The sequence below is a fragment of the Antedon mediterranea genome, chromosome 11 (genome assembly GCF_964355755.1).
Source record: "Antedon mediterranea chromosome 11, ecAntMedi1.1, whole genome shotgun sequence".
Lineage (NCBI taxonomy): Eukaryota > Metazoa > Echinodermata > Crinoidea > Comatulida > Antedonidae > Antedon > Antedon mediterranea.
Genome location: NC_092680.1, coordinates 18,363,338 through 18,387,665, shown reverse-complemented (window position 1 = coordinate 18,387,665; position 24,328 = coordinate 18,363,338). Strand labels below are relative to the sequence as shown.

Here is a 24,328-nt window from a genome sequence, read left to right as displayed (position 1 = left end):
CAAATAATAAATGATTCTCTTTATTCAATGAATATAAACTATATCGTTTGTTTTATTAGGAAGATATGACAAAAATAAATGTGGAGTTTGATGCACACTACGTACAGATGTTTGAATGGATAAATATGTTTTTCTTGTTCTTAAAATCCTATTCATCTTTTTTTTCAAAGTTGTATATAGACTTAAATCCTCTTTTATGGAATGAAGGTGCCTCTAACATATCCGGTTGGTTTCCAATCTATGACACTATGCATGGGGTTAGAGGTGAAATGAAGGTAGTTGTGTCTGTTGAGCTCTTTCCTGACCTTAACAAGTTTCGCCAATCATCTTGTGGTGTGCAATTCTTTAGTAGTGAGTATTTTTTTATTGTAAGTACCTTTCTCTAATACTTGTGAGAATGAATTGTTCAACATCTGACAAGTCATAGCCTTGGACAAATTATAGCTGTAAGTAAATATTACTATATTCAAACAGTCTCAGTTGGTATTAAATGGTCATTTTACGACTTCCGTAGTGATTTTTTACAGATTAACCTAATGGAAGCTGTTGTTTAAACAATTTCACACCTGACATTTGAAAATTACTGTTATAAGTTGGTTTGTGGTACACTACATGTTTCTAAATAGAGACATTCTCAACCTTGCATTCTCACCGCAGGGATCCGTAAAAGGTCCACTCGATTTCATCTTATACACTGGACCACTCAGCAACATCATTGATTCCCACCCGGAAGTTCGTCATATGATCTATGCAGATGACACTCAACTATATTTAATCATGAAACCTACACATCATTCTGAATCTGTTAACAGCCTTGAATCATGCATCGCTGATGTTCGCTCGTGGGCCATTCAAAATAAACTCATGTTCAATGACTCCAAGACTGAAATGATCCATTTTCATTCAAAGTTCCGTGAGGCATCATCATTTCCTTTGGTCAATATCGGAGATACTAGTGTCTCTACCTCCAGCTCAGCCAGAAATCTTGGCGTCCAACTAGACAACAGCCTCGGTTTAAAAGAACACATTCGTAATGTTTGCCTTGGTGCTTCCTTTGGAATTTACCAGATCGGCCAGATTCGTAAGTACCTTGACAAAACATCAACTGAACGTCTTGTTCATGCTTTTGTTTCATCTCGTCTGGACTGTAATAACTCGCTTCTGTACGGCCTACCTATTTCTTACCTGTCTCCTCTTCAACGAATCCAAAATTCCGCCGCAAGACTTATCACTGGCACTAAACGACATGAACATATTTCTCCCGTTTTACGTGACTTACACTTGTTGCCTGTAGATCAGCGCATTCGTTTTAAAATCCTGTTGCTGACATATAAGGCCATCAACGGATGTGCTCCAGCCTACATATGTGACATCATTACTCTGTCAACAAACTCTACGCTTCGTTCATCCAGCAGACTTCTTCTTAAACCTGGACCCCGTTCCAGAACTCGGTTTTACGGTGATCGTGCTTTCGCTGTCGCTTCCCCAAAACTCTGGAACACTCTACTCCTCGAAATACGCTCATCAAAATCTGTAATCACATTTAAAACTAAACTCAAAACTCATCTCTTCAGAGAAGCATAATCACACGCTACTACTTGCACAGATCTTGGAAAACACAGCGCTTCGAAACCTTTGTCTCTTGCGCTTTATAAATGTTATTTATTATTTATTAATGGTGTACAAACCTGACTTTATTAGTGTTTATTCTCCATACAAACCTCTGTAACACTAGCATTTCACAGCTTATTGTGAAAGGGGTTAATTGTGTGTTTTATCTGTTGCTTGTGCAACACTAAAACAATATCAAACTGGTTTTAATTGAATATTTTAGCTAGCCAAGTACCAGCACGCCACACAATGTCAGCCGTTCTTGGTTTTGTAGAGGAACTAGTTGTCAATGACGATCCAGAATATCAGGTGAGCCTTTAAATGTTAGCTTCTATTCTCTTTAAATATGTATTCTCACACCTCCCCCCCCCCCACCTTCTTCTATCTTCCAGCGAGAGAATTTTTATTGTATTGCACCTTGTCAAGTTTATACTGGAGCTTTATAGTTCCACAAAATAGTTTACTAAAATGTTGATTATTTATTCAGTTCATTCATTCAATTGTTTTTCAGTGGATTGATAAAATTCGAACCCCAAGAGCGTCCAATGAAGCAAGACAGTTGTTATTTTCAAAGATATCTGGACAGTTGCAGAGAAAGATTGGTTTAAAAGTTCTTGAAATTGGTGGGAATGCAGTGTTGGGGTGTGTGATGTTTTTATTCATATTCTAGCTAAACATATGTAAATTTAGTTATTTACAAAAATATAATATATATTTTTTGTATTACTAATTATTACTGTTTGTGTGTCCGCATCACTTTTAGAATATAAGAAAAAGATTGTTATTCTTATAATTATGTTATTGATCATTGCTTCAACAGAAATTTATAATTCCCAGCAATGTTTTAACTGTATATATGAACTGTTTTTTGTTTTGTGACTGTGCAATTTGGTAGTAGTCACCCTGATACTGTACATTAAAAGTAACACATCCAAATGCCAACTTTAAGTCAATGGCTACCAGATGTCTCTGTGAGACGGTTATTTGAACCAGTACCAGTACCAGTATTGTTAATATTAGTAATATAATATAATTTTACCACCCATCTCCGCCCAACACAATTATTGTACATATAAGGATAAACATACTTGTGGGTGTTTATTTATAGTTACTGGCAGTGTTTTGACCTAGAAGGAGAATCTGGAATTGTGGTTAGAGGTATTGGTACAGCGGCATTACTGCAAAAGATGGATACGCCCCTCTCACCCACATCACTTAGCCCGCCAAAAGACTTCTATAAAGAGTAAGATTTTGTTTCAGTATTCTTGACTGTTCGATTTAAACCTGTTGTTTTGTATCCATATTCCCAGATGCAAACTTAAAAATCAAAAAGTCCTGAAACAGACTTAAAAGTTGTAAAAGTAGTTGTTGTGTTACACCATGTGTTTGGAAAAAGAAGTAATGTGATGTTGAGAATGTCTCGACATTTTGGTTGTATGCTACAACAATCTTCAAGATTAAACTTCTCAGAATTACAAATGAAGCATCAAAACATTCTCAACTTTGCTTCTTCCATTTCTAATATTTATTTACCATGGAAACCTTTACATATGGAAACAAATAGATTTGTTATCCAATATTATAAATTTTTGTAATATTTTGATCTTGAGAGGGTATTCTGCTGTATCTAAACAATTATGTTAATTAATTAATTTGTTTTTTTAAATTTGTACTGCTTGTTTATTTCAAACTTTATTTGTAATTATTTTGAAATATTTTATTTAAAGGTATGATTTTGTTTTATATCATTATCACCATAACCATCACTATTATCTTAACTCATTTGCTGTGTTGGAGGAAGGGTAGACAATAGGGTTAGGTTTCAAAAGAATGATGAATGGTTGTTGAGGCTAAATTAGATAGAGTGCGCTTAGGGCGGTTAGACCAGTTACTAGAGGCTGTCAATTTGTCCTATTGGAAGGATCAGATGGCTGAAAATACTTAAGATTCAAAGTACTTAAAATATCTGCAAACTAGTTATCTGGAGTTTGCTGAAGTTGCACATTAGCAAATGTTGGAAATCTACACCATCAAAACTTTATGTGACAAAAAAATGTGATGTTCCTATATATGGACACGATGACATCCGGCACTACCATATTTGGGCACATCACACTTTTTTTGTCAAACTAGTTTGATAGTGTAGACAGATCTTGAAGATTGCTAGTGTAGACTGGGCTTTAGCAAACTTTGGAACACTTTTCTTGCCAAACTCTTGTTGCGCAAGTTTGAAATTTTTTTTGATAGTTGTAGAATAGGCTTTATTAGCATGCAAACTATAATATTCAATCTATGTATTTAAAACATCAACCACAATTGTCTATTTTTGCAGTGTCTATCCCTTTTGGAACTTCAGGTTTGTAAACATGGCATGTAGCATTTCCAAGATATTTATTGCTTTTTTGTTTGAGATGTGAAGAGTATGGTATGTTGTTTGTAAAGTGCGTCAGTCATGTTAGCCTACACTGTTCTATTTATTGTTAGTTATAAGTCATAATATACAGTTTGAATGTTCTCAATCAAGTATATATTGGGGGTGGGTTTGGAGGAGGAAGGTAAACAGTGTTTTTATTTTTTACTTTTCATTTTTTTAATGTTTTTTTAAATTTTGGTTCTTTTTCAATACAATAAAAAAAACATGCATACATACCATACCATAATAGATGCTAATATCTTTAAATTGTTTAATACCTCCCTCTATAGTTTGGTGTATTTTTTCAAAATGCACCCTCTATAGTTGGGACATGCTTTTATAAAACCTTCTGATATTTCATTCTTCCAAGTTGGATGGTCTGTAGATAATTTGTCTTGAATATGAATTGATTCGTCTAATATTGTTTGAATGTCCTAACCTATGCTTCTTGATTGCATCATGATATAATAAATAAATCCATAGTTAGTATATTTTACCAAATCATGTTCAACAAAAATTTAAAAAAAAGAGGCTGTTTATTATAAGCTCTGTCTACACTATCAAACTTTATGTGACAAAAAATGTGATGTGCCCATATATGGACATGATGATGTCATATGTCATATCACTACATATTTGTGCATATCACTGCAATATATTTGGGCACATCACACTTTTTATGTCAAACTAGTTTGATAGTGTAGACAGAGCTTAACACTGCTAAGAAGGTATATCCTTGCCATTTGATTGACTGATTTGGTATCAATAAATAACAAAATTCGGTCAGTTTATTCCATTCAATGGTAAAGTGATATTAAGATAAATGGTTCTAACCATCTTGTTAGGATATTAGGTGTCTTCAATACCAAATAATGAATGTTTTGTATTTGTTGAATGAATTTAGTGAATATATTACTTTTTACCATACAATAATGATAACAACAAATAATGATATTTATCAGTTTAAATTAGAAGAAAACTTTCATTTAATGAAAATATTCTCTCCATCATCACCTGTTAATTATAATGATATGAAATCAACTAATCAAATGGCAATGATAAATTTAGATGTGTTATAATTAATATCAGCTGAATTTAAAGTTATATCATATTAAACAATTAATCAAATTCTTTTCTAAATGTTTCACAGGTTGCCTCCAGTGTCTCATGATAACCAAAGTGAGACTGGATCATATGAGTCTATTGGTGGAACAGCAAAGACGTGGCAAGGTGGGGCACCCCCATCACCAACAAAAGGTGTCCCAATCAGACATCATGGCTCAGAGAATGACTTGAGTAAGGAAGTGAAACCTTAACGCCAATTTATGTAATTTTAGTTATATAGTTACTATGATATTTTGGATATCCATCCAGTAAGACACAAACTAAATGGGACAATTTGTGCTTGTTTTATAGCCGGTAGCATTGGTGGTGGAAGTAGCGGAAGTGGAGGTCATCGAATGTCAAGGGTTATGCCTCCTTTAATGAATACCGATTTACTGGTAAGAACTTGTTTCTAAATCGTAATAATGATAACAACAATTTTAAATGTAAATATGTATATGTTTGTATGATGTTGTATGTTTAAGCGGATATTAGCCCTTGATGACATTTGCAGCAATAAAGAAATTGAATTGAATTGAATTTATTCATTCATTTCTTTATTTCGGCGGTTACATCCATATACAAATCATACAAATACAAAACAATTTCACCAAAAATGTAACAATATAGGCAACACCGGAAAATTAACAATATGAAGCATTCACTTCTTAATTTCATCTTAATTATTACTGTATCATAGGCCTAATGAGTTTTTTCTTCGTTTAACTTTGTTTTATGTGAATTATCATTTTCCTATGTAAGCTCTTTATTTCAACTATGAGTTGTATTTTGAGTCTTTTTATACTGATTAAATAAAAAATAAGTAAATAAAAATGAGGGAATTTCCCTGCTTTAAATCCCAAAAAATAAACTAATAGAGAGTCAATACAATCAAAATATGCAATATGTGAGGCACATTGGAGAAAGACCATTTAACATTGGAGAAAGAACATCTAATAATGGACATAATGGCCAATCAGATATACCACTTTGAAGCCGTGTCCACTACTGTATTTTAACACACTATAAGAAATAGGTAACTGTTCCCCATACTACTCCAGTAATTTAATACCTTCCCAGTATAATTCTGGTATTTTTTAAACTCCATTATTCCCTTTAACTACAACCCCCTCCCTGAAAGTCATTTAAATGTTGTTTAAAACCTTCCCAGTACAATTCTGGTTATTTTTATTTGAATATATACAGTGTATTCAATATATTTTCTCTTAATAGGAATACCCATTTTTCACAATGATGTCCTTTCCAGTAGATTTCATTGCTCACTTAGCTGGCATGGTAACGGCACGTTCTGTCAAACTTCTCGATAAAATTCACAATCCAGGTAAAACTTTAGCATGTGACAAGAAAGTGTAATGTCCCAAATATGGTAGTGATATGTTTAAATATGGTAGTAAAATGACATCATCGTGTCCATATATAGGCACATCACATTTTTAAAATTTTTCATAGTGTAGACAGCTTTATTTCTGAAGATTTTTTAATCTGCTTTTATTACTTCTGTTTATGTCACTATGAGAGTGTTAAGCACTGTCTATACTATCAAACTAGTTTAACAAAGAAAGTGTGATGTGCAAAATATGGTAGTGATATGATATCATCATGTCCATATATAGGCACATCACATTTTTTGTCACATAAAATTTGATAGTGTAAACAGACCTTTATATATCATCTTTTTGAAAAGACCATGTTGCTTCATGGGAATCAATCCTATTAAATGAACTAATTTGAATAGTACTGTCAGCCTCTGACTCAAAATATTCTCCTCATTCAACAAATACAAAATATTTATTATTATTATTTTTTTTAAATATCACACCTTGGGTATTCTGCCATTTGATTGGTTAATTAGGTACCATGTGCCATTCAGTATGGATAGTACCTTTAGCTATTAAAATGGCAAAAAGAAAGAAGAAAAAACCAATGACACTAATTCAATCATGAATATACTTGTCTTTGAAATCAGCTATACTTAATATACAGTAGATAGATTAATTGACCGGTTTAAAATGTTTAGAAATATTATCCATCCTCGGGTTATATTATTTTGTTTGAAACTATTGTATTGTACATTATGAGTGCAATATGACCCTTGGCTTAAAATATGTATTTGATTTGCATCACCAACACCTTTCCTCACTTTTTAAAAATTATTTAGATGAACCAGAAACACGAGATGCGTGGTGGAGAGAGATACGAACAGAGATCCGGTCACATGCCAATGCAATGGGATGTCATGCTGTAGTTGGGTACAAAGAAACTACAACAATATGGTTAGTTGTGTTTTTGTTTTGTAAATCATAAATACAGTAGAAAAACCCCTCTTTTGGGACACATATTCAGAGGACACTTGCAATATATAAATATGTATTATATACTAAAAAAAAATCAAGATCAAATAAGTTAAAACTGCCTCAATATAGATTTATTTTTACGACATGTTTCGGGCATAGCCCATCATCAGGTGAAGAGAATTGTAACAAAGGATAACATATATCATCAGTCACAAAATTACATAATAAAACAAATCAGCCAATCAAAGATGTTAACAAACAAAAGGCATAGTTATAAAGGCACGCCTCCAAAAGCTATATACTATCTACACCCCTATACTATCTATTCCCCAGCTTTGTGCCTCTTTTGTTTTTGTTTTTTTATTCCTGTCCACTCAGGCCGCGCTTGCCTGATATATCTATCTATCTTTGTCCGAGTACCTTCACTTGCACTGATGAAGGGCTAGTGTTGCCCGAATGCTCTGCTAACTTTTCTGGCTGTTTTACTTTATCATTTTGATTTAGCTTTTCGCTTTTTTTGTGTGTATCCATTGAGATCCAGCCACTGACACCCACAGCATTGTCATTTTTTCAATATTTTGCCTGTAAGGACACTGAACCAACAGCTTAAATTTTAGTCCGAAGGATAAGATAATCTAGAGTGCAATAAATCACCTCTTTGGTATAAAACCTCTAAATTATGTTTTTAATGTCAGATATATTTCTATTGTTTTAGTAAAATTCAAGTATTACTAAGTACTGTATTAAGTAGTAGTTACAATTATTATCAAATTTACACAAATTATTGTGATCTTGTTTAGTGATGAAATATGTGTGTTATCTGCAAGTGGAACCGCAGCTGTTGTGAATGTTGCTCTTCTCCAGAGATCTACAAATCAACCAAGCACTTTAACCCTGTCACTAGATAGAACAGAATTTGTGAAAGAACAAAATGAAGCATCGGGATCAGCAACTGATGGGTAAGGTACACACACAATATCATACAAAATGATCATGAAAATAAGAATTATGGTTTTCTTTCCTTTTCTTGCAAAGTATCGTATATCCGGGTATAATCCCACTCCCATAGAACATGAAATTGGACCGACTTTTGGGGAAGGGGTGACTATATCCGGAGATAGCCTTGTTCATGAAAAAAAAGATTGGTAAGCATTTCTTTTAACACTCATCTGCTGCGCCAAGGTGCTAGTGAGAGGCCTACATCTAGACCAAAAGTAAATTCTGGGACTATATACCCAGGGAATGCCTGTTTGAGACATAAAGTAGGGATTATACCAGAGGAAATATGGTATGTGAAAGTCAGGTTTATCCAAGATAAAGATGTTCTACTAGAATAACATTTTTTAGATGCAATTTTATTATACAAACATTGATAAGAAATTCTATATAGTACAAACACATACTTTTATTTAATATTTCTCTTAGCATCTCCACATAATTCAAAACGCAAGAATATTATTTACAGTATTATAACACACTTGATTGTATGCTTGCTATTTGATTGGGTTAATTACGCATCACACAGCGTTAATTATTAAACGCTTATTGAGCGTTAAGTGGCAATAATCAATGTTTTTGTGAAAAAAATGTTTCCATGTGAGGTTGATTTACTGAACATGTTCTACTCTGTATCCAGTATTGGAACACTGCCTTTGTCTGTTAGTCTTGAATAAAGGTTCAAGATGGATAATTAAATTAAAGTTTATTTTAGAACAGTGCGCATGTGTTATAAAACAAATAATGATTGTTGTGTATTCCTTCGTAGCATATTAAGAATATTTCATTCGTTGAAAATTGATACGGGTACGGCAGTCAATGCAATATTATATTATTTGTATACCAAAATTGTAGATGTTTGACAAAAAAGACAAAAGACAAAAAAGACAAAAGTATAAATTTTCATGTTTTACATAAAATATACAGTATACATCAATCATTGGAAATTCACAATTTAAACACTGTTTACTTGACTCCCCTTGTGCTTCTCTTAAGCTGGTTCCCACTAGAACGTAACACAAGGACGTAAACGCAACGCAAGCGTTTTAAGCAATGACAAGCGAAGTTATAGACAGTAAAGCTTGGTTCCCACTAGAACGTAACGCAAGGACGTAAACGCAACGCAAGCGTTTTAACCAACGACAAGCGAAGTTATAGACAGTTAGCAATCATAAGCGAATAAGCCATCGCTTGTGATTGGTCAATTCACTTGCGTTGCGTTACGTCCTTGTGTTGCGTCGCTAGTGGGAACCACGCTTTATAAACTTTTCCCGTGTTTCTAATGCTAATTTTATTGTAATATTAATGCTGGGTAAAGTTTTAATAATTGTTAGGTGAACATATTATATATGGTTCTACGCATTAGAGGTTGAGATAGAATAATGGCTAATGGGTTTATGGCACTGTTCATATATTTGAATGAATAGGCAATACGAAAAATCATATTTAACAGTTTGTTTGTTTGGTATAATGTAGGTTTGTACTCTACATACGCAATCATTATGGCTGTTATAGAAAAACCAAGCCAAGACACGATATAAAACATAATTATCAGGGAGATGGTCAAGTATGCCTTATTACAACCTTTGAACCATTTTTTATTTTCATTTCTTTTCACCTTGTTTATCCTCATTGAATGATGTTCAATTTCTTGCACTTGTTTGGATATTGTCAGATTAGCACTATTTGAATATTTAGCAGTTTGTCTGTCAGAGGATGTAGCAGTTGGTCTGTCAGAAGATGTAGCGGTTTGTCTATCAGAAGATGTAGCGGTTTGACTGTCAGAGGATGTAGCAGTTTGTCTGTCAGAAGATTTAGCGGTTTGTCTATCAGAGGATGTAGCAGTTTGTGTGTCAGAAGATGTAGGAGTTAGTCTGTCAAAAGATGTAGGAGTTTGTCTGTCAGAAGATGTAGCGGCTTGTCTGTCAGCGGATGTAGCAGTTTGTGTGTCAGAAGATGTAGCAGCTTGTCTGTCAGAGGATGTAGCAGTTTGTCTATCAGAGGATGTAGCAGTTTGCCTGTCAGAGGATGTAGCAGTTTGTCTGTCAGAAGATGTTGGAGTTAGTCTGTCAAAAGATGTAGGAGTTTGTCTGTCAGAAGATGTAGCAGTTTGTGTGTCAGAAGATGTAGCAGTTTGTCTGTCAGAGGATGTAGCAGTTTGTGTGTCAGAAGATGTAGCAGTTTGTCTGTCAGAGGATGTAGCAGTTTGTGTGTCAGAAGATGTAGCAGTTTGTCTGTCAGAGGATGTAGCAGTTTGTCTATCAGAGGATGTAGCAGTTTGTCTGTCAGAGGATGTAGCAGTTTGTCTGTCAGAAGAAGTTGGAGTTAGTCTGTCAAAAGATGTAGAAGTTTGTCTGTCAAAAGATGTAGGAGTTTGTCTGTCAGAAGATGTAGCAGTTTGTGTGTCAGAAGATGTAGCGGTTTGTCTTTCAGAAGATGTAGCAGTTTGTGTGTCAGAAGATGTAGCGGTTTGTCTGTCAGAAGATGTAGCAATTTGTCTGTCAGAAAATGTAGCAGTTTGTGTGTCAGAAGATGTAGCAGTTTCTGTGTCAGAATATGTAGCAGTTTGTGTGTCAGAAGATGTAGCAGTTTGTGTGTCAGAAGATGTAGCAGTTTGTGTGTCAGAAGATGTAGCAGTTTGTCTGTCAGAAGATGTAGGAGTTAGTCTGTCAAAAGATGTAGGAGTTAGTCTGTCAAAAGATGTAGCAGTTTGTGTGTCAGAAGATGTAGCAGTTTCTGTGTCAGAAGATGTAGCAGTTTGTGTGTCAGAAGATGTAGCAGTTTGTGTGTCAGAAGATGTAGCAGTTTGTGTGTCAGAAGATGAAGCAGTTTGTCTGTCAAAAGATGTAGCAGTTTGTCTGTCAGAGGATGTAGCAGTTTGTGTGTCAGAGGATGTAGCAGTTTGTCTGTCAGAGGATGTAGCAGTTTGTCTGTCAGAAGATGTAGCAGTTTGTCTGTCAGAGGATGAAGCAGTTTGTCTGTCAGAAGATGTAACAGTTTGTCTGTCAGAGGATGTAGCAGTTTGTGTGTCAGAAGATGTAGCAGTTTGTCTGTCAGAGGATGTAGCAGTTTGTCTGTCAGAGGATGTAGCAGTTTGTCTGTCAGAAGATGTAGCAGTTTGTCTGTCAGAGGATGTAGCAGTTTGTCTGTCAGAAGATGTAGCAGTTTGTCTGTTGGAAGATGTAGCAGTTTGTCTGTCAGAAGATAAAGCAGTTTGTGTGTCAGAAGATGAAACAGTTTGTCTGTCACTCTCAGAAGATGAAGCAGTTTGTAGGCAAAATGACATAGAAGTTTGTTCTTCTGTTTGTGATATAATATCAAAGTGTTCAGTTTTATATAATTTATGTGAACCTTTTAAAATAAGTCTTCTGTTAGAATTTCGTTTTCTTATTTTCCAAAAAACAATTCCATAAATAATTGTAATAATTGTGATCGGCCCCCAAAAATACATCACTGTAACCAGAACAGCAGACCACATGTAGTTGTAGTATTCTGGAAGTTCGTAGAAGTTGGAAATGGTTGGGCCTTCCAAAATAGTAAACGAGATCCGAAGACACATCCACATTATTACTGAAGTAGCCCAGGTAGCAATACACAGGATAACGATTCGTTTGTTGTTGCGATTTATTCTGTACTTGACTGGTTGTATTATTGCATACAGTCTGTCAGCAGCAATTGTGATTATGTTTAGGTTAGATACTAACAGAAGGCTGTTGTGAATATCGCGCATAACAGCGTTTACAATCGGTGCAAAATCTGGACAAGCAATGAACAAGCAACCGACCAGAAGAACAAAACCAGTTAACAGGTCTGTCACGTTAAGATTTATGATAAGCTTGTTAGAGTATTTGCATAATTTATTCTCTTTCACAAAAGATATCAGTGTTAATGTGTTCATAATCATCACAATCAATCCTGCTATTGCCGTGCAAAAAATAAATGCGATTGGTACAATTTCTAAATTGGCTTCAGGATTCGTTTCATTTGTTGTCAAATTTGTCATATTCATGGCTTTCTGTAACAAAATTGTAAACAATTGATTTATTCAGAACTTATTAACAAATATTTCAAAATTCAATAAAAGTATTTAAAGTATAAGCGTTTTTCCCACTGTGCTCTTTCTGCAAATTAGATATAAATATATAATAACACACCCGAGTAGGATTGTGGGTCACATTACATTCAGTAACTCACTTTTTCATCAGGCGTGCAATGTTGGTATGTGAATTTTGTTCTATAAGTGCATTCAAACTTTATATCAACATTTGATTTCGCCATGCAAACCTTAACTAACTAACAAACAATGCATTCATTCTTGTTAACAAAAAGCAACCATTCTCGACATTTGGAGATGTAGGTAAGTTTGAGATTGGGTGATAATTAATCATTATCGTTGGCAAGCTAACTTTTTAAATTATTGGCTTATACTCATCTTACTGGCAATAAGCCAATTGTAAAGATGGATTAATAATGCTAGTAACACATGTAACCACTTAGTCCGTACATTGTCTCAAAAGCCATGTTGGAATCGGGTTCAACTCGCAGCTCTCATTTGCGGCTTTTTTATCAATTGGTGAACATCGTCAATAGATGACGGTGTGAAGCACAATAGCTCATTTTAGTTTCAGAAATGTGAATGCACTGAGGACAGATTGTGTTATTTAACTGTTGATGGAATGTATTAATTAGCAAGATTAAGATTTCATAATCAGGCAAAGGCATTCTGATTTGTTGTTTTGAATGGATTTTTTTTATTCCTGTGGTGCTCAAATACGTTTGAATAAAATGCAGTATCTGAATCATTTTATAACTTGTTAAAGGCCAGGTACGGACAACAAATTTCTAGTGATCATACATTTCAATAAGTATTGATCTATAGTTTCCCCTAAGTTTCATAATTTTTGGGATTTTATTTGTGTTACACAAGCTTGTTAAAAATAAGCACTTCTTTATCAATGGGACGATAGTTCAAATTACACAGTGAAATCTATTTTGTACACAAATGTTGTAAATAGAGAAGCATTTTAAAAAAACTATGAAAAATATACGATGTGGTAAAACATTTTATCAGATGGTGAAATATAGGTAATATAACTTGAATGTTCAATCCAAAAGAGATAAGTTAATGATGAAGTTTGGTAATGACCTACTTTCGAAACTCTTTCGTGGTATGCTCCCTCCCCACCTTTCGCAACCACATTCATAATTTGAGAAATAAGAATTTGTTGGATGCTCCCTTGTGCACCAACCATTATCGCCAGAATTAATGAATCGTCTAAAACGGAGTAGTTCAGTTTTTTCTTGATCGTTTTGGTACTTAAACTTGATTTTTTTTAAACATTTTATAATTTTTACAATTTTACATATTTTTATAATTTGTTTTACTTGTGCTATACCCTTTTTATTGCCATTTACATTGTGTGCAGAATTGTTCAGCCTTTGGCTGTCTTCTGTTTATGTGGTTTTATATGAATAAATATACTAATTGAATATATTATTCATACACGTATTATACACAATTATACATATAGGCCTAATGCTAGTACATACTTTTGAAATCAAAAGACGTTTCATTTGTTGATTCGAAATCCATATTTACATACCAGCCCGTCCTATTTAGCAAAATTTGGCATGTTTATTTATTTTATTCTGCAAATCCATCTAAAAACTTTCCTAATGTACAAATTGTGAAGCCAGAAAAACTTACCATGATTTCGTAAGCTGTATTCTTGAGTTTAATTCTTGAGATTGGTTTCTCTACTAGACTGAGAACTGCAGTGCGCACATAATTAAAAAACCAGTTTTTAATCATGCATGCACCTACAATATAATTTGGTTAGCTGTTGAATCAGCCAATGATATCAGCTTTAGTATTATACCATAAATCCAATTGGTGTAAAGTGATTGTAACACTTGAAAATGAAATTGGATTGGTGCAGCAGCTCTTAACAGATTTACATGCAACTTAAATTAAACATTTTGCACATTAAACTACAACAATTACATATATATATATATATATATATATATATATCAGCCACTGATACCCACTGAATTGTCATTTTTTCAGTAATTTGCCTTTGGAAAGCTCTGTTAACTTTTCTGGCTGTTTTACTTTATTGTTTTGATTTAGCTTTTCGCTTTTTTTTGTATCTCCATTGAGATCCAGCCACTGATACCCACAGCATTGTCGTTTTTTTTAGTAATTTGCCTTTGGATTTATATATGTATATATTTATATATATAAACAAATCTGGCAAAGAACAGTAATTCTAAACCACCCGGTGATATACTGAAATTTAATTAATTAATTTTGAACGATAAAGATGAGGAAATCTGTGAGAATGAGAAAAAGTCGCCCCAACCGAGACTCGAACTCGAACCGCCTGCTTGATATGCAGATGTCCTAACCATTAGACCACTGGGGCTTTCATGGTATTGTTCAAACTCGATTGGATAGCGACTCTTTCACATTCTCGGCGTGTATATATATATATATATATAAACACAAGAGGCAAAGAACATTAATTCTAAACCGCCTGGTGATATACTGAAATTTAATTAATTAATTTGAAACGATAAAGATGAGGAAATCTGTGAGAATGAGAAAAAGTCGCCCCAACCGAGACTCGAACTCGAACCGCCTGCTTGATATGCAGATGTCCTAACCATTAGACCACTGGGGCTTTCATGGTATTGTTCGAACTCGATTGGATAACGATATATATAGGTCTGCAATTTTTCTGGTTGTTTTATTTTTCATCTTCATTTAGTTTTGCTTATTTTATTTGTATCTTCATTGAGATCCAGCCACTTGTACCACAGCATTGTCATTTTTTCAGTAAGATGCCATTGGATTTAAGGCTTGAGCTTTTTGACACAACCTCAAAATCTCACGTTTTTTTCACATATCTCCTTTTTTTTTTCAAATTACTTCAAAATTCAAAATTGTTTATTGTATTGTTGAAATCAAACTGGGAATAATTTCGCCAGTGTAGCATAGCAAAAAGCTATACAAAACATTATTACTATCCATTTCTAAAATTAACTAGGTTTATCAACTAAAAAATCAGTTTGATTAAAAAAAAAAATCAAAATTTTAAAATCTTCAAAATAAAGTTTTAACATACTTTTAGTGCTTTATTACTTTTTAATGTACTGTACTCCAATCTAAAATTATAACAAAAATAAAGCACATTTAAAGACTTATTTCAGGCAAAACATTCTAATAATTATCGTATCTATACCAGTTTCCCACATGTTTCTTACATTTTTTTACAATAACTCAAGTTATATAGTTTTTGCATCTTTTATTTTTTTGCACTGTGCAAGTCCAAGATGCGATTTTGTCTCTGTGCGTATGTGAGACGCTTCATACCCGATGTCACCTTGGTACAACTACTACTTACAATTTGTATTTACGATATAAAATATTGCAAATCATATACACATACATGTATTTGAATATTGGCATCTTAAAAAGTATAACTGATGCCTAAAAACAGAGTTTATGTTAATATACATCCATTATGATAAGGTAAAAAAAAAAAAGGAATCAATGAAATAATTACATTAATACCATTAAATCTTTTGATAGTTTTAATAGTTTATCTTTTCAATTATTCATCCATTTCTTTTGAGCCTTATGTAAATTATGCATGAATTCATTTGTTAATAAATTCATAGCAAAATAATCTCCAAATAATTTTTGATTCCTGATTTTGTTTCTTTTCTTATTACTAAACACGATTTATAAATGCAAAAAGTAAATATTGAAGTAAGTTCATTTACTGTTTTCTTTTCCGATCCCTTAACAATATTACGCCATGTTATATCAATTTTTTGTACAAAACAGTTTGAGATCAAAAACTTAAATACAATCCATATGGGTTTAATCTTATTACATGAAAATAACAAATGTTTTTCATTTTCAATTTCACTATTACATCTTTCACATATGTCATTTATAGAAAGATTCCAAATTTTTAGCTTACTTTTACACACAAGAATGCGATGTAGTAGTTTGAAATTGAATTGCGCAACTTTTGTGATATGTTGCATAGAAAACACCTTGTTATACCATATGGTATCCCATTCAAAAGTGTAATTTTGAAATTCTGTCTCACATTTTTTTAAAATTTTTTTAAATATTCTTATAAAATACTAGGACTAATTATTTTCCTGTTTCAATGCCGATACTATGTAAACACACTTTGCATTCAAGTTGACACAGTATTAATATTGCTATAACCTTTAAAAACATATTGCTATAGTACTATATCAACCAAAGAAACATTTTTATTTCTAATCTATCATTTGTCATCTGTAAACAAAAGAAGCTTGTTTTTTTTGCTGGAATTACAGCAGTTTATATTATTGATGAAGTTTAGCAAGAAGTAATACACAAACAATGCAAATAACAAAATGCAGCTTACATAACAAATTAATCCAGATTATACAGACATGACACAAAAGAATTTAAAAAAAAAATGACACTGAATATTTGACAAATACCAACATAAAGCAACACACTTAGACATTTTAAGAATATTATTTATTTTTAATAAAATATTAAATGAAATAACATTAGCACCTTAATAGTTAACAATCAATGTACTTTAAATTACATTGGAAAGATGGGCTTAAAGGCAAGGTGCGGGCAAACAATTTCTATTGATCATACATTCCAATAATTATCGATCTATAGTTTCCCATATGTTTCATAATTTTTGGGATTTTATTTGTGTTACACGAGCTGGAAAATATGCACAGTGAGGGGGATAGTTCAAATTACTCAGCAAAATCACTATTGTTTTGTACACAAAAAAAACTATGAACAATAAACGGTGTGGTAAAAAATGTTATCAGATGGTGAAATATAGGTATATAACTTGAATTTTACGTTTCTGGTATTTTTATTCAACCTCAGAGTTTTATTTTCATGCTATAGCAAAAAATATCCACAAGATATCCACCATCTTTTTTCACCTTCTAGGGAGTCACCAGACATGTTATTACATTAGGTTAAACTACTACTAGCTACTACTGAAAAATGTCTTTCTGGTTTTTATAGCAGAATTTTGCTAAATTTTGTAATTGACCATTTTAATGGAAATTATTGTTTTTTTCATCTTGATTTCTATTACAAATATTTGATTTATGTACAATTTACCAGATATTATGTTTAAAATTCATGCCTGTACATGAGCTTTAAATATAATAATAATTAAAGCATTCATTTTTATGCAGGATGAGTGACAGCTTTCACCAAGAGACAGGTTGTAGTTTGTGCCATGTACCTTATAAGGATTCCACTTTACCATTTCCAGTAACCTTGTCTAAATGCCAGATCTGTAGGTAGGTACTTTCAACCATCAGATAATAAACGCTTCCCTCAAATAAACAGGCTCCTAGAAACCTTCCCGAACAATATACGCTTTATGGAATTTATTCAAATAAATATGGTAGATTTAAAAGATAATTTTGGCTGTCTACGATTTTTTTTTTTAATGCAGAAAACACAAGGTACCAGATATTTTGATTACAACAATAGAACCACCTGTTGAAATACAGTATACTGGAAGAGGATGTTTCTTGCAAGCAAGGTATAACAACTGATTATTAAAATAATAGTATAAATATGTGCATATAAAGACCTACCCAATAGGAAGAGTACCTTTTGTTGCATTATTCAGTTGCATGTCATTTATATATATTTTTTTGTTATAGAATTTGTAGACCCAAAAAACATGCTCAGGGTGAGATAAATGCAGCACAAGTAGGAGATGTGAGTATTCATGTTTATTAAAGCAAACTTTGTAACCTTGCCATTTGATTGTTTAGTTTTATGCATCACATGCCATTCATTATTTTGCACTAATGAATGATGAATGGCACTATTGAATGTTAAAATTGTGGTACTTAGTTTTATGCATCACATGCCATTCATTATTTTGCACTAATGAATGATGAATGGCACTATTGAATTTTAAAATTGTGGTACTTAGTTTTATGCATCAATTGCCATTCATTATTTTGCACTAATGAATGATGAATGGCACTATTGAATGTTAAAATTGTGGTACTTAGTTTTATGCATCACATGCCATTCATTATTTTGCACTAATGAATGATGAATGGCACTATTGAATGTTAAAATTGTGGTACATTCAATTATATTACATATTAATAATTTGGAAAGATACCTACCCCAAGGTTTTTTGACTCATGAAACACCATTGATCTGAATGCAGGGTAAGTCTCTTTTTAAAACTTTCTTGTTCAAATTGATTTTTATTCTTATAGTGCTGTAAGACAGCAGCTTAAGAGCGCTTTTTATACAGATATTGCCTGCTTAGAGGTTTGAGATTAGACATCCCAGAGGGAATGATATTTTGCTCGAGGGAATATATATTTCTTAAGAGCAAAATATCATTTCCTGAGAAGATGTCAAATCTTATATTTTACCGATATAAAAGGCGAAATCTGTTATATTACATAGCCAACAACAACAAGTAGAATATCTACTGGTTTGGGTAGCTAGGCCTCCTTTTATGTATTAAGCCTGCCTAGTTAGGCGTTGCATTCACCTTACCTTGCGAAGAATAATATACAGATATAGTCTTCTTTGAGGAGCCAAATCACCAGGATTTCAGCGCGCCGCACGTACCAGGTAATTGCCTAATCGCAAACAGTTTTTTGTAGCATCTATAGAGGGCAAATAACAAAATGAGGGTGCTATGTATGCATAGTTTAAATAGTTTAGTTGAATTATTTCTTCTAGCAAGTTACGTGGCGCAGCGTATATCGTTGTCGCGTGATGATGTGGATGTCTTCGTGAGTTTGAGTCCTAGTAGATGACTTTTATTATTTATCGCCAAATGCGAGTGTTGCCACACGCAAATTACATAGTCAATATGGATTCTATATGTTTAATGACGTACAAGGACACGATAGTCACGCGAAAAGTACTCAGTCAATATCATCGTACTCGGGAACAACGATCCTCGCAGCTGTAGTCATTTGATGCAGTCTCAACCAATCATATTCATTCATTCATTCATAATAACATTTATTTCTTATCATTTCAAAGTAAACAAAATAACAATTTAAATATAAATAATTAAGAGGCAACACCCAGAAAGTAATAACATTTGGAGGTTTCCCTCCAAAAAAACTTGTGACGGGTAGCCAGTTAAGAAATTGTAGTCATATTGGAGTTTAAACAAACAAGACATTCATTCATTCACATAGGCTCTAAATACTTATTATTATTATCTGTTCCAATTTCCAAGTGTAGCTTAAAACCTTCCCAGACAATTCCGGTCATTTTGATATTCTATGTGTGTATGCATGCATGCAATAACAAACAATTTTTACAAATGTCCTTTGGTTTTTTTGTACTGTGGAATATTTAATATATAAATCAAAGATACGTGTATATACTGTGTAATATAATAAGTAATGTTCTTATATTTATCAGGCACTACCATTTATGGAGTATGAATTACACAGAAGAATAATAAATAAGCTTAAGGTAAGCATCTTTTGCAGGTGTGCCATTCCTCGACACATTTAGGGGTGCTGTAGATGTGCTGTTTGTATCTTTGTATTTGAATTTAACCACATTCAAGTGACTAACTGAAAAGTTACATCATCATAAACACACCATTAAAGTACAACTTGACCAAGGACCATATTTTTACAACGTATTAGGGATGTACATATGATTTCAGAACAATCACGAGATTAAGGATATCACTGCACACGCTCGCTGTACAGCCGTCGTCGTAAATTACTGTAGCGTCACAGGTGCATCGCAAAATCTACTTAATGAGTCCAGATAAGCAAAAGAAACAATAACAAAATCAACAGCAATTTACGGAGACGGCTGTACGGCGAGCACGTGTGGCTATATCCTTAATCTCGCGATGGTTCTGAAATCATATGTACATCCCTAATACGTTGTTAAAATATGGTCCTCGGTCAAGTTGTCCTTTAAATCAACAAACTATATGGATGAAATATAAAATATAACAAAACATTGACGTGCTAATACTTCTACCATTATAATGGGAGAGACTCGTTTAGTTCTACGTTCCAACGCACGGCACCAACCGATTACATTTTTTAGTTGAGGTCAGTTGCGTTTGTAGCGCTTATGTCAACACTGTTCTGTGTCAACATAAGCTTACAGTTCATCTATAGATATTTTTACGTGTGCATGTTAGGTGTCGTGAGGTGTTTTCCCGATTAATCGTACAATCAAAACGGTACTGGGTATGATTAGCTACTGTTCATGTTCCCACTAATCATCCATTCATAGAACTACTGATGAATAAGTCAATTTGTGGTGACTGTGGAATGGACCTGAGACCTGACTTTCCTCGACTTTTTAATAATAGAAAGTTTTGAAAAATGTTGTTAGGGTAGGAATGTATTATGTATGATGTATATGTTTATTGAAAAATTGTTAGTTGTGTACATTAAGTAAAAATATAAATAAATTAAATAAAATTTGTTAGTAAAAAGATAAAGAAAGAAAAGCAAAGAGATTATGAAGTGACTGTACCAGAATATACAACACTAAGTATTGTAAGGAAAAATGCTTACAAATTTTAGAAGATCATGTCAAAGGTCAAGCGCCTTCAGCCTGCCACGTTTTGATTTTCAATAATGAACTTGACCTCAATAACATTGCAAGGCCTGCATGTTTCTTAGAACATTGTCACACTAAACATACTTATGTAACTGTTAGTAAGATTAAGACTATAACAACAGAGAGGTAACAGATCGTAACAAGGGTGAAGCATGAAGTCTTGTTACTAAATTTATTTTAATTTTTGGACACGAGCAATGATGGCTAGCCTTCTATTCCTAGTCCACTACATGTTATACATGCTTGATGTGTGCATGTTTAATTGAGTCCGTTCTGCATTAGCTTAAGGCACTTAATCAAATTAACCTTAATCAAGAAAGCATTAAAAAGATCCTTAAGTTTGTAAAATGTATCTATAACATTAAAATTCTTGATTCATTATTTTTCAGGTGAAGGGAATGAATGCTTTGTTTGGCCTTCGAGTTCAAATGATTGTGGGTGAAGAATTACTTGTAGGAACAGCTGTATGTCTTATTCTTATTTTTGTTAAACAGATCACTTAATATACATAGTTACAAACATGAGATTTTAAATACTTGACAAACGCCATCATTTGGCTGGTTGGACCAACACAACAATGTATATTATTAAATATTTTGTGGTTAATATGTTTGGTGATGATTAACGGATAAATTACGCCCACAAGTCCGTTTTTATAATTTTAATAAACCAATCAAATGCTTATAAAAATTGTCACACTTTTTTGATAAATTTGTGATCATGGATGTGTTTTTCTAAAATGTGTGTTTCATAAAAAATCACTTTGAAATTCTGCACAATGTGAGATGGTTGGTAACTATGCATTTGCTGCAATGAATAAGTATTGTTTGAGAGTTGTGTACTAGCTGATTAATTATTAGTTTATGGAAAATGTAAACCTGTGACTGTGCTGCGAATGTAAGCTAATTGCAATTTGTGCTAACTTTGTTGATCAGTAACCATGGTTACTTGGTTTAAAAAAATAATTATCAAGTAAATAAAATACTTAATTATTTTTAATTGGAAATTGGTAGCTAATTGTAAGGATTGTGTTTATTTTTTTCAAGGTTTTCAAGTCAATATGTTGAAATAAAGTATAACGTATACCACATATTTATAATTCAGAACTGAGAAACAGTTCTTTTCAGAACTATATATATACTTGATGTACCACAAACTGTATATTTATGATAATGTACTTTATTATCATTTTAAAGTTAAATAACAATCAGATTTAAGTAATAATTAAAATACCTGATTATTTTTAATTGGAAATTGGTATCTAATTTTAGCTCTATAAGCATTGTGTTATATAATATATTGTTTGAAGGTTTTCAAGTCAATATGTTGAAATAAAGTATAACGTATACCACATATTTATAATTCAGAACTGAGAAACAGTTCTTTTCAGAACTATATATATACTTGATGTACCACAAACTGTATATTTATGATAATGTACTTTATTATCATTTTAAAGTTAAATAACAATCAGATTTAAGTAATAATTAAAATACCTGATTATTTTTAATTGGAAATTGGTATCTAATTTTAGCTCTATAAGCATTGTGTTATATAATATATTGTTTGAAGGTTTTCAAGTCAATATGTTGAAATAAAGTATATTTATTATATACTTTGTAACATGTATTGTGCACTAGTCACAGGTTATTGTCATTTAAAAGTTCAATAACAATCATATTTGAAATAACAAATGAGTGGGCTATTATTACATCATTGATTGAGTATTTGGGTGCCTCTATCTACTTTATTAAGATGAGCAGTGGTAAATATCAATGAATAGTACGAATCAGAAATTATTTAATTATTACTATTTAGAATTCTATTCTGTATTAAAAAGGTTTCTAAGCGCTTTATACACAAAAATGATCCATAAAATAACCTAAGATAACAACAACAAAAAAGAAGAAAAGCAGTTCCATGATAGACTATGCAAATGACATTTATCGTTTCTTTTTTAGACCGGAACAGCTGTTTATATTGCTGCACTTCCTCCCCCCTCAACATTAAAATTGACAGGAAAGGTTAGTTTACTCAGCTGTACAATTATTCTTTTTTTTTTACTTGTGTGGGTTCGTCCCACCAATATTATCATACTCTGTTATAAATATTATATTTGTAAGCATATTTTTTCCTCTAATTTATATGTTACAATGTCGTAGTTGTAATAAAAACATTTGCTGTATATACATAAAATGATAGATTTTGATGTTTTTAAAAACACATTTGCATTTGTTATTTTACATTTTTTTTTAAATTATTTAAAATATATAAAATACTTAACAAAATTTCAATAAAAAGACGAAACAAATTAATTAAAAACGTTCTTTTGACTGTAGTCATTATTCTGTAATGTTCGTGTTCGTGTACAATCATTCTTAATTGGATTCATTATGATAGAGTTTTCTAATAATGACCACCATAGGGACCATTAACTGTGGTTTGTGCCAGCTTATGTTGCATAAAAGCACAGTTCAGTGTTATTGTGTTAATAACATGTACCTTTGATTTTAACAATGAAATACAGTAATGAACTTTTAATTAATCATCAACTTTTTAAATTTTAACAAAGAATTTTATATTTGTATTTAAATTTTCTTTTATTTTTAGTCTGGTACTGTCGATGAAGATAACAAAGAACTTATTAGTTTACAGAAACGGATTTCAGAAGCAATTGTGAAAAATAAAGAACAATACAACCTGAACACTACAGTAGGTTCTTCTGTTCACTCAGCACACTGGTGCACTGATGCATGACCGAGTAGTGGGTGGGGTTTCAAACTGGTTTATATGATTGGCTGATGCAGCCTTATAGTGGGGTCCATCTCTAAAGTTACCTTTTGAACTGTTTAGTTATATTATTTAATAGCTGGCAAAATAGAATTTTGCTAAGTATATAGTACTTGCTTTGTTTGTTAGTACGATAGCATCGACAATTTTTAAAGTATTGTCCTGAATGTTTGTGTGTTAATAGGTATATACTTACATAACATGCCTCTTGATTTTCAGAAATATTAATATATTGGTTATGTCACAAAAGCTTATTATATTAGAATTTGACTAACCTCTGTATTCTTTTAACAAGGACTGAAATATCAAGTAGTGAGCCCTCTTTTACCGAATACAGTTTTTCCTGATTTATTTCTTAACACTCAGTTTCTGAGTTCTTTTATTTACTGTATATGTACATCGTTATAGAAGGACTTTTTCTATCGCAAATTCCATAATCAA

The 24,328-nt window shown here is 32.5% G+C and overlaps 1 protein-coding gene across 4 annotated transcripts in view; it reads left to right on the top strand.

Annotated features, from left to right (window-relative positions):
* Nucleotides 1–24,328, top strand: part of LOC140061948 (C2 domain-containing protein 5-like) — a 38,644-nt gene that overhangs the window by 3,993 nt on the left and 10,323 nt on the right. For 3 of the 4 annotated variants that reach the window (XM_072107970.1, XM_072107968.1, XM_072107969.1), the window contains exons 6-22: nt 171–351; nt 1,835–1,920; nt 2,123–2,253; nt 2,720–2,854; nt 3,944–3,967; nt 5,175–5,320; nt 5,441–5,526; nt 6,362–6,470; nt 7,308–7,422; nt 8,244–8,402; nt 17,689–17,796; nt 17,955–18,044; nt 18,169–18,226; nt 19,922–19,975; nt 21,487–21,561; nt 23,059–23,121; nt 23,708–23,809. In XM_072107970.1, the coding sequence (XP_071964071.1) occupies nt 171–351; nt 1,835–1,920; nt 2,123–2,253; nt 2,720–2,854; nt 3,944–3,967; nt 5,175–5,320; nt 5,441–5,526; nt 6,362–6,470; nt 7,308–7,422; nt 8,244–8,402; nt 17,689–17,796; nt 17,955–18,044; nt 18,169–18,226; nt 19,922–19,975; nt 21,487–21,561; nt 23,059–23,121; nt 23,708–23,809 (1,722 nt within the window). The remainder of the gene's footprint in view (nt 1–170; nt 352–1,834; nt 1,921–2,122; nt 2,254–2,719; nt 2,855–3,943; nt 3,968–5,174; nt 5,321–5,440; nt 5,527–6,361; nt 6,471–7,307; nt 7,423–8,243; nt 8,403–17,688; nt 17,797–17,954; nt 18,045–18,168; nt 18,227–19,921; nt 19,976–21,486; nt 21,562–23,058; nt 23,122–23,707; nt 23,810–24,328) is intronic. The other variant, XM_072107971.1, reaches the window with a different exon arrangement.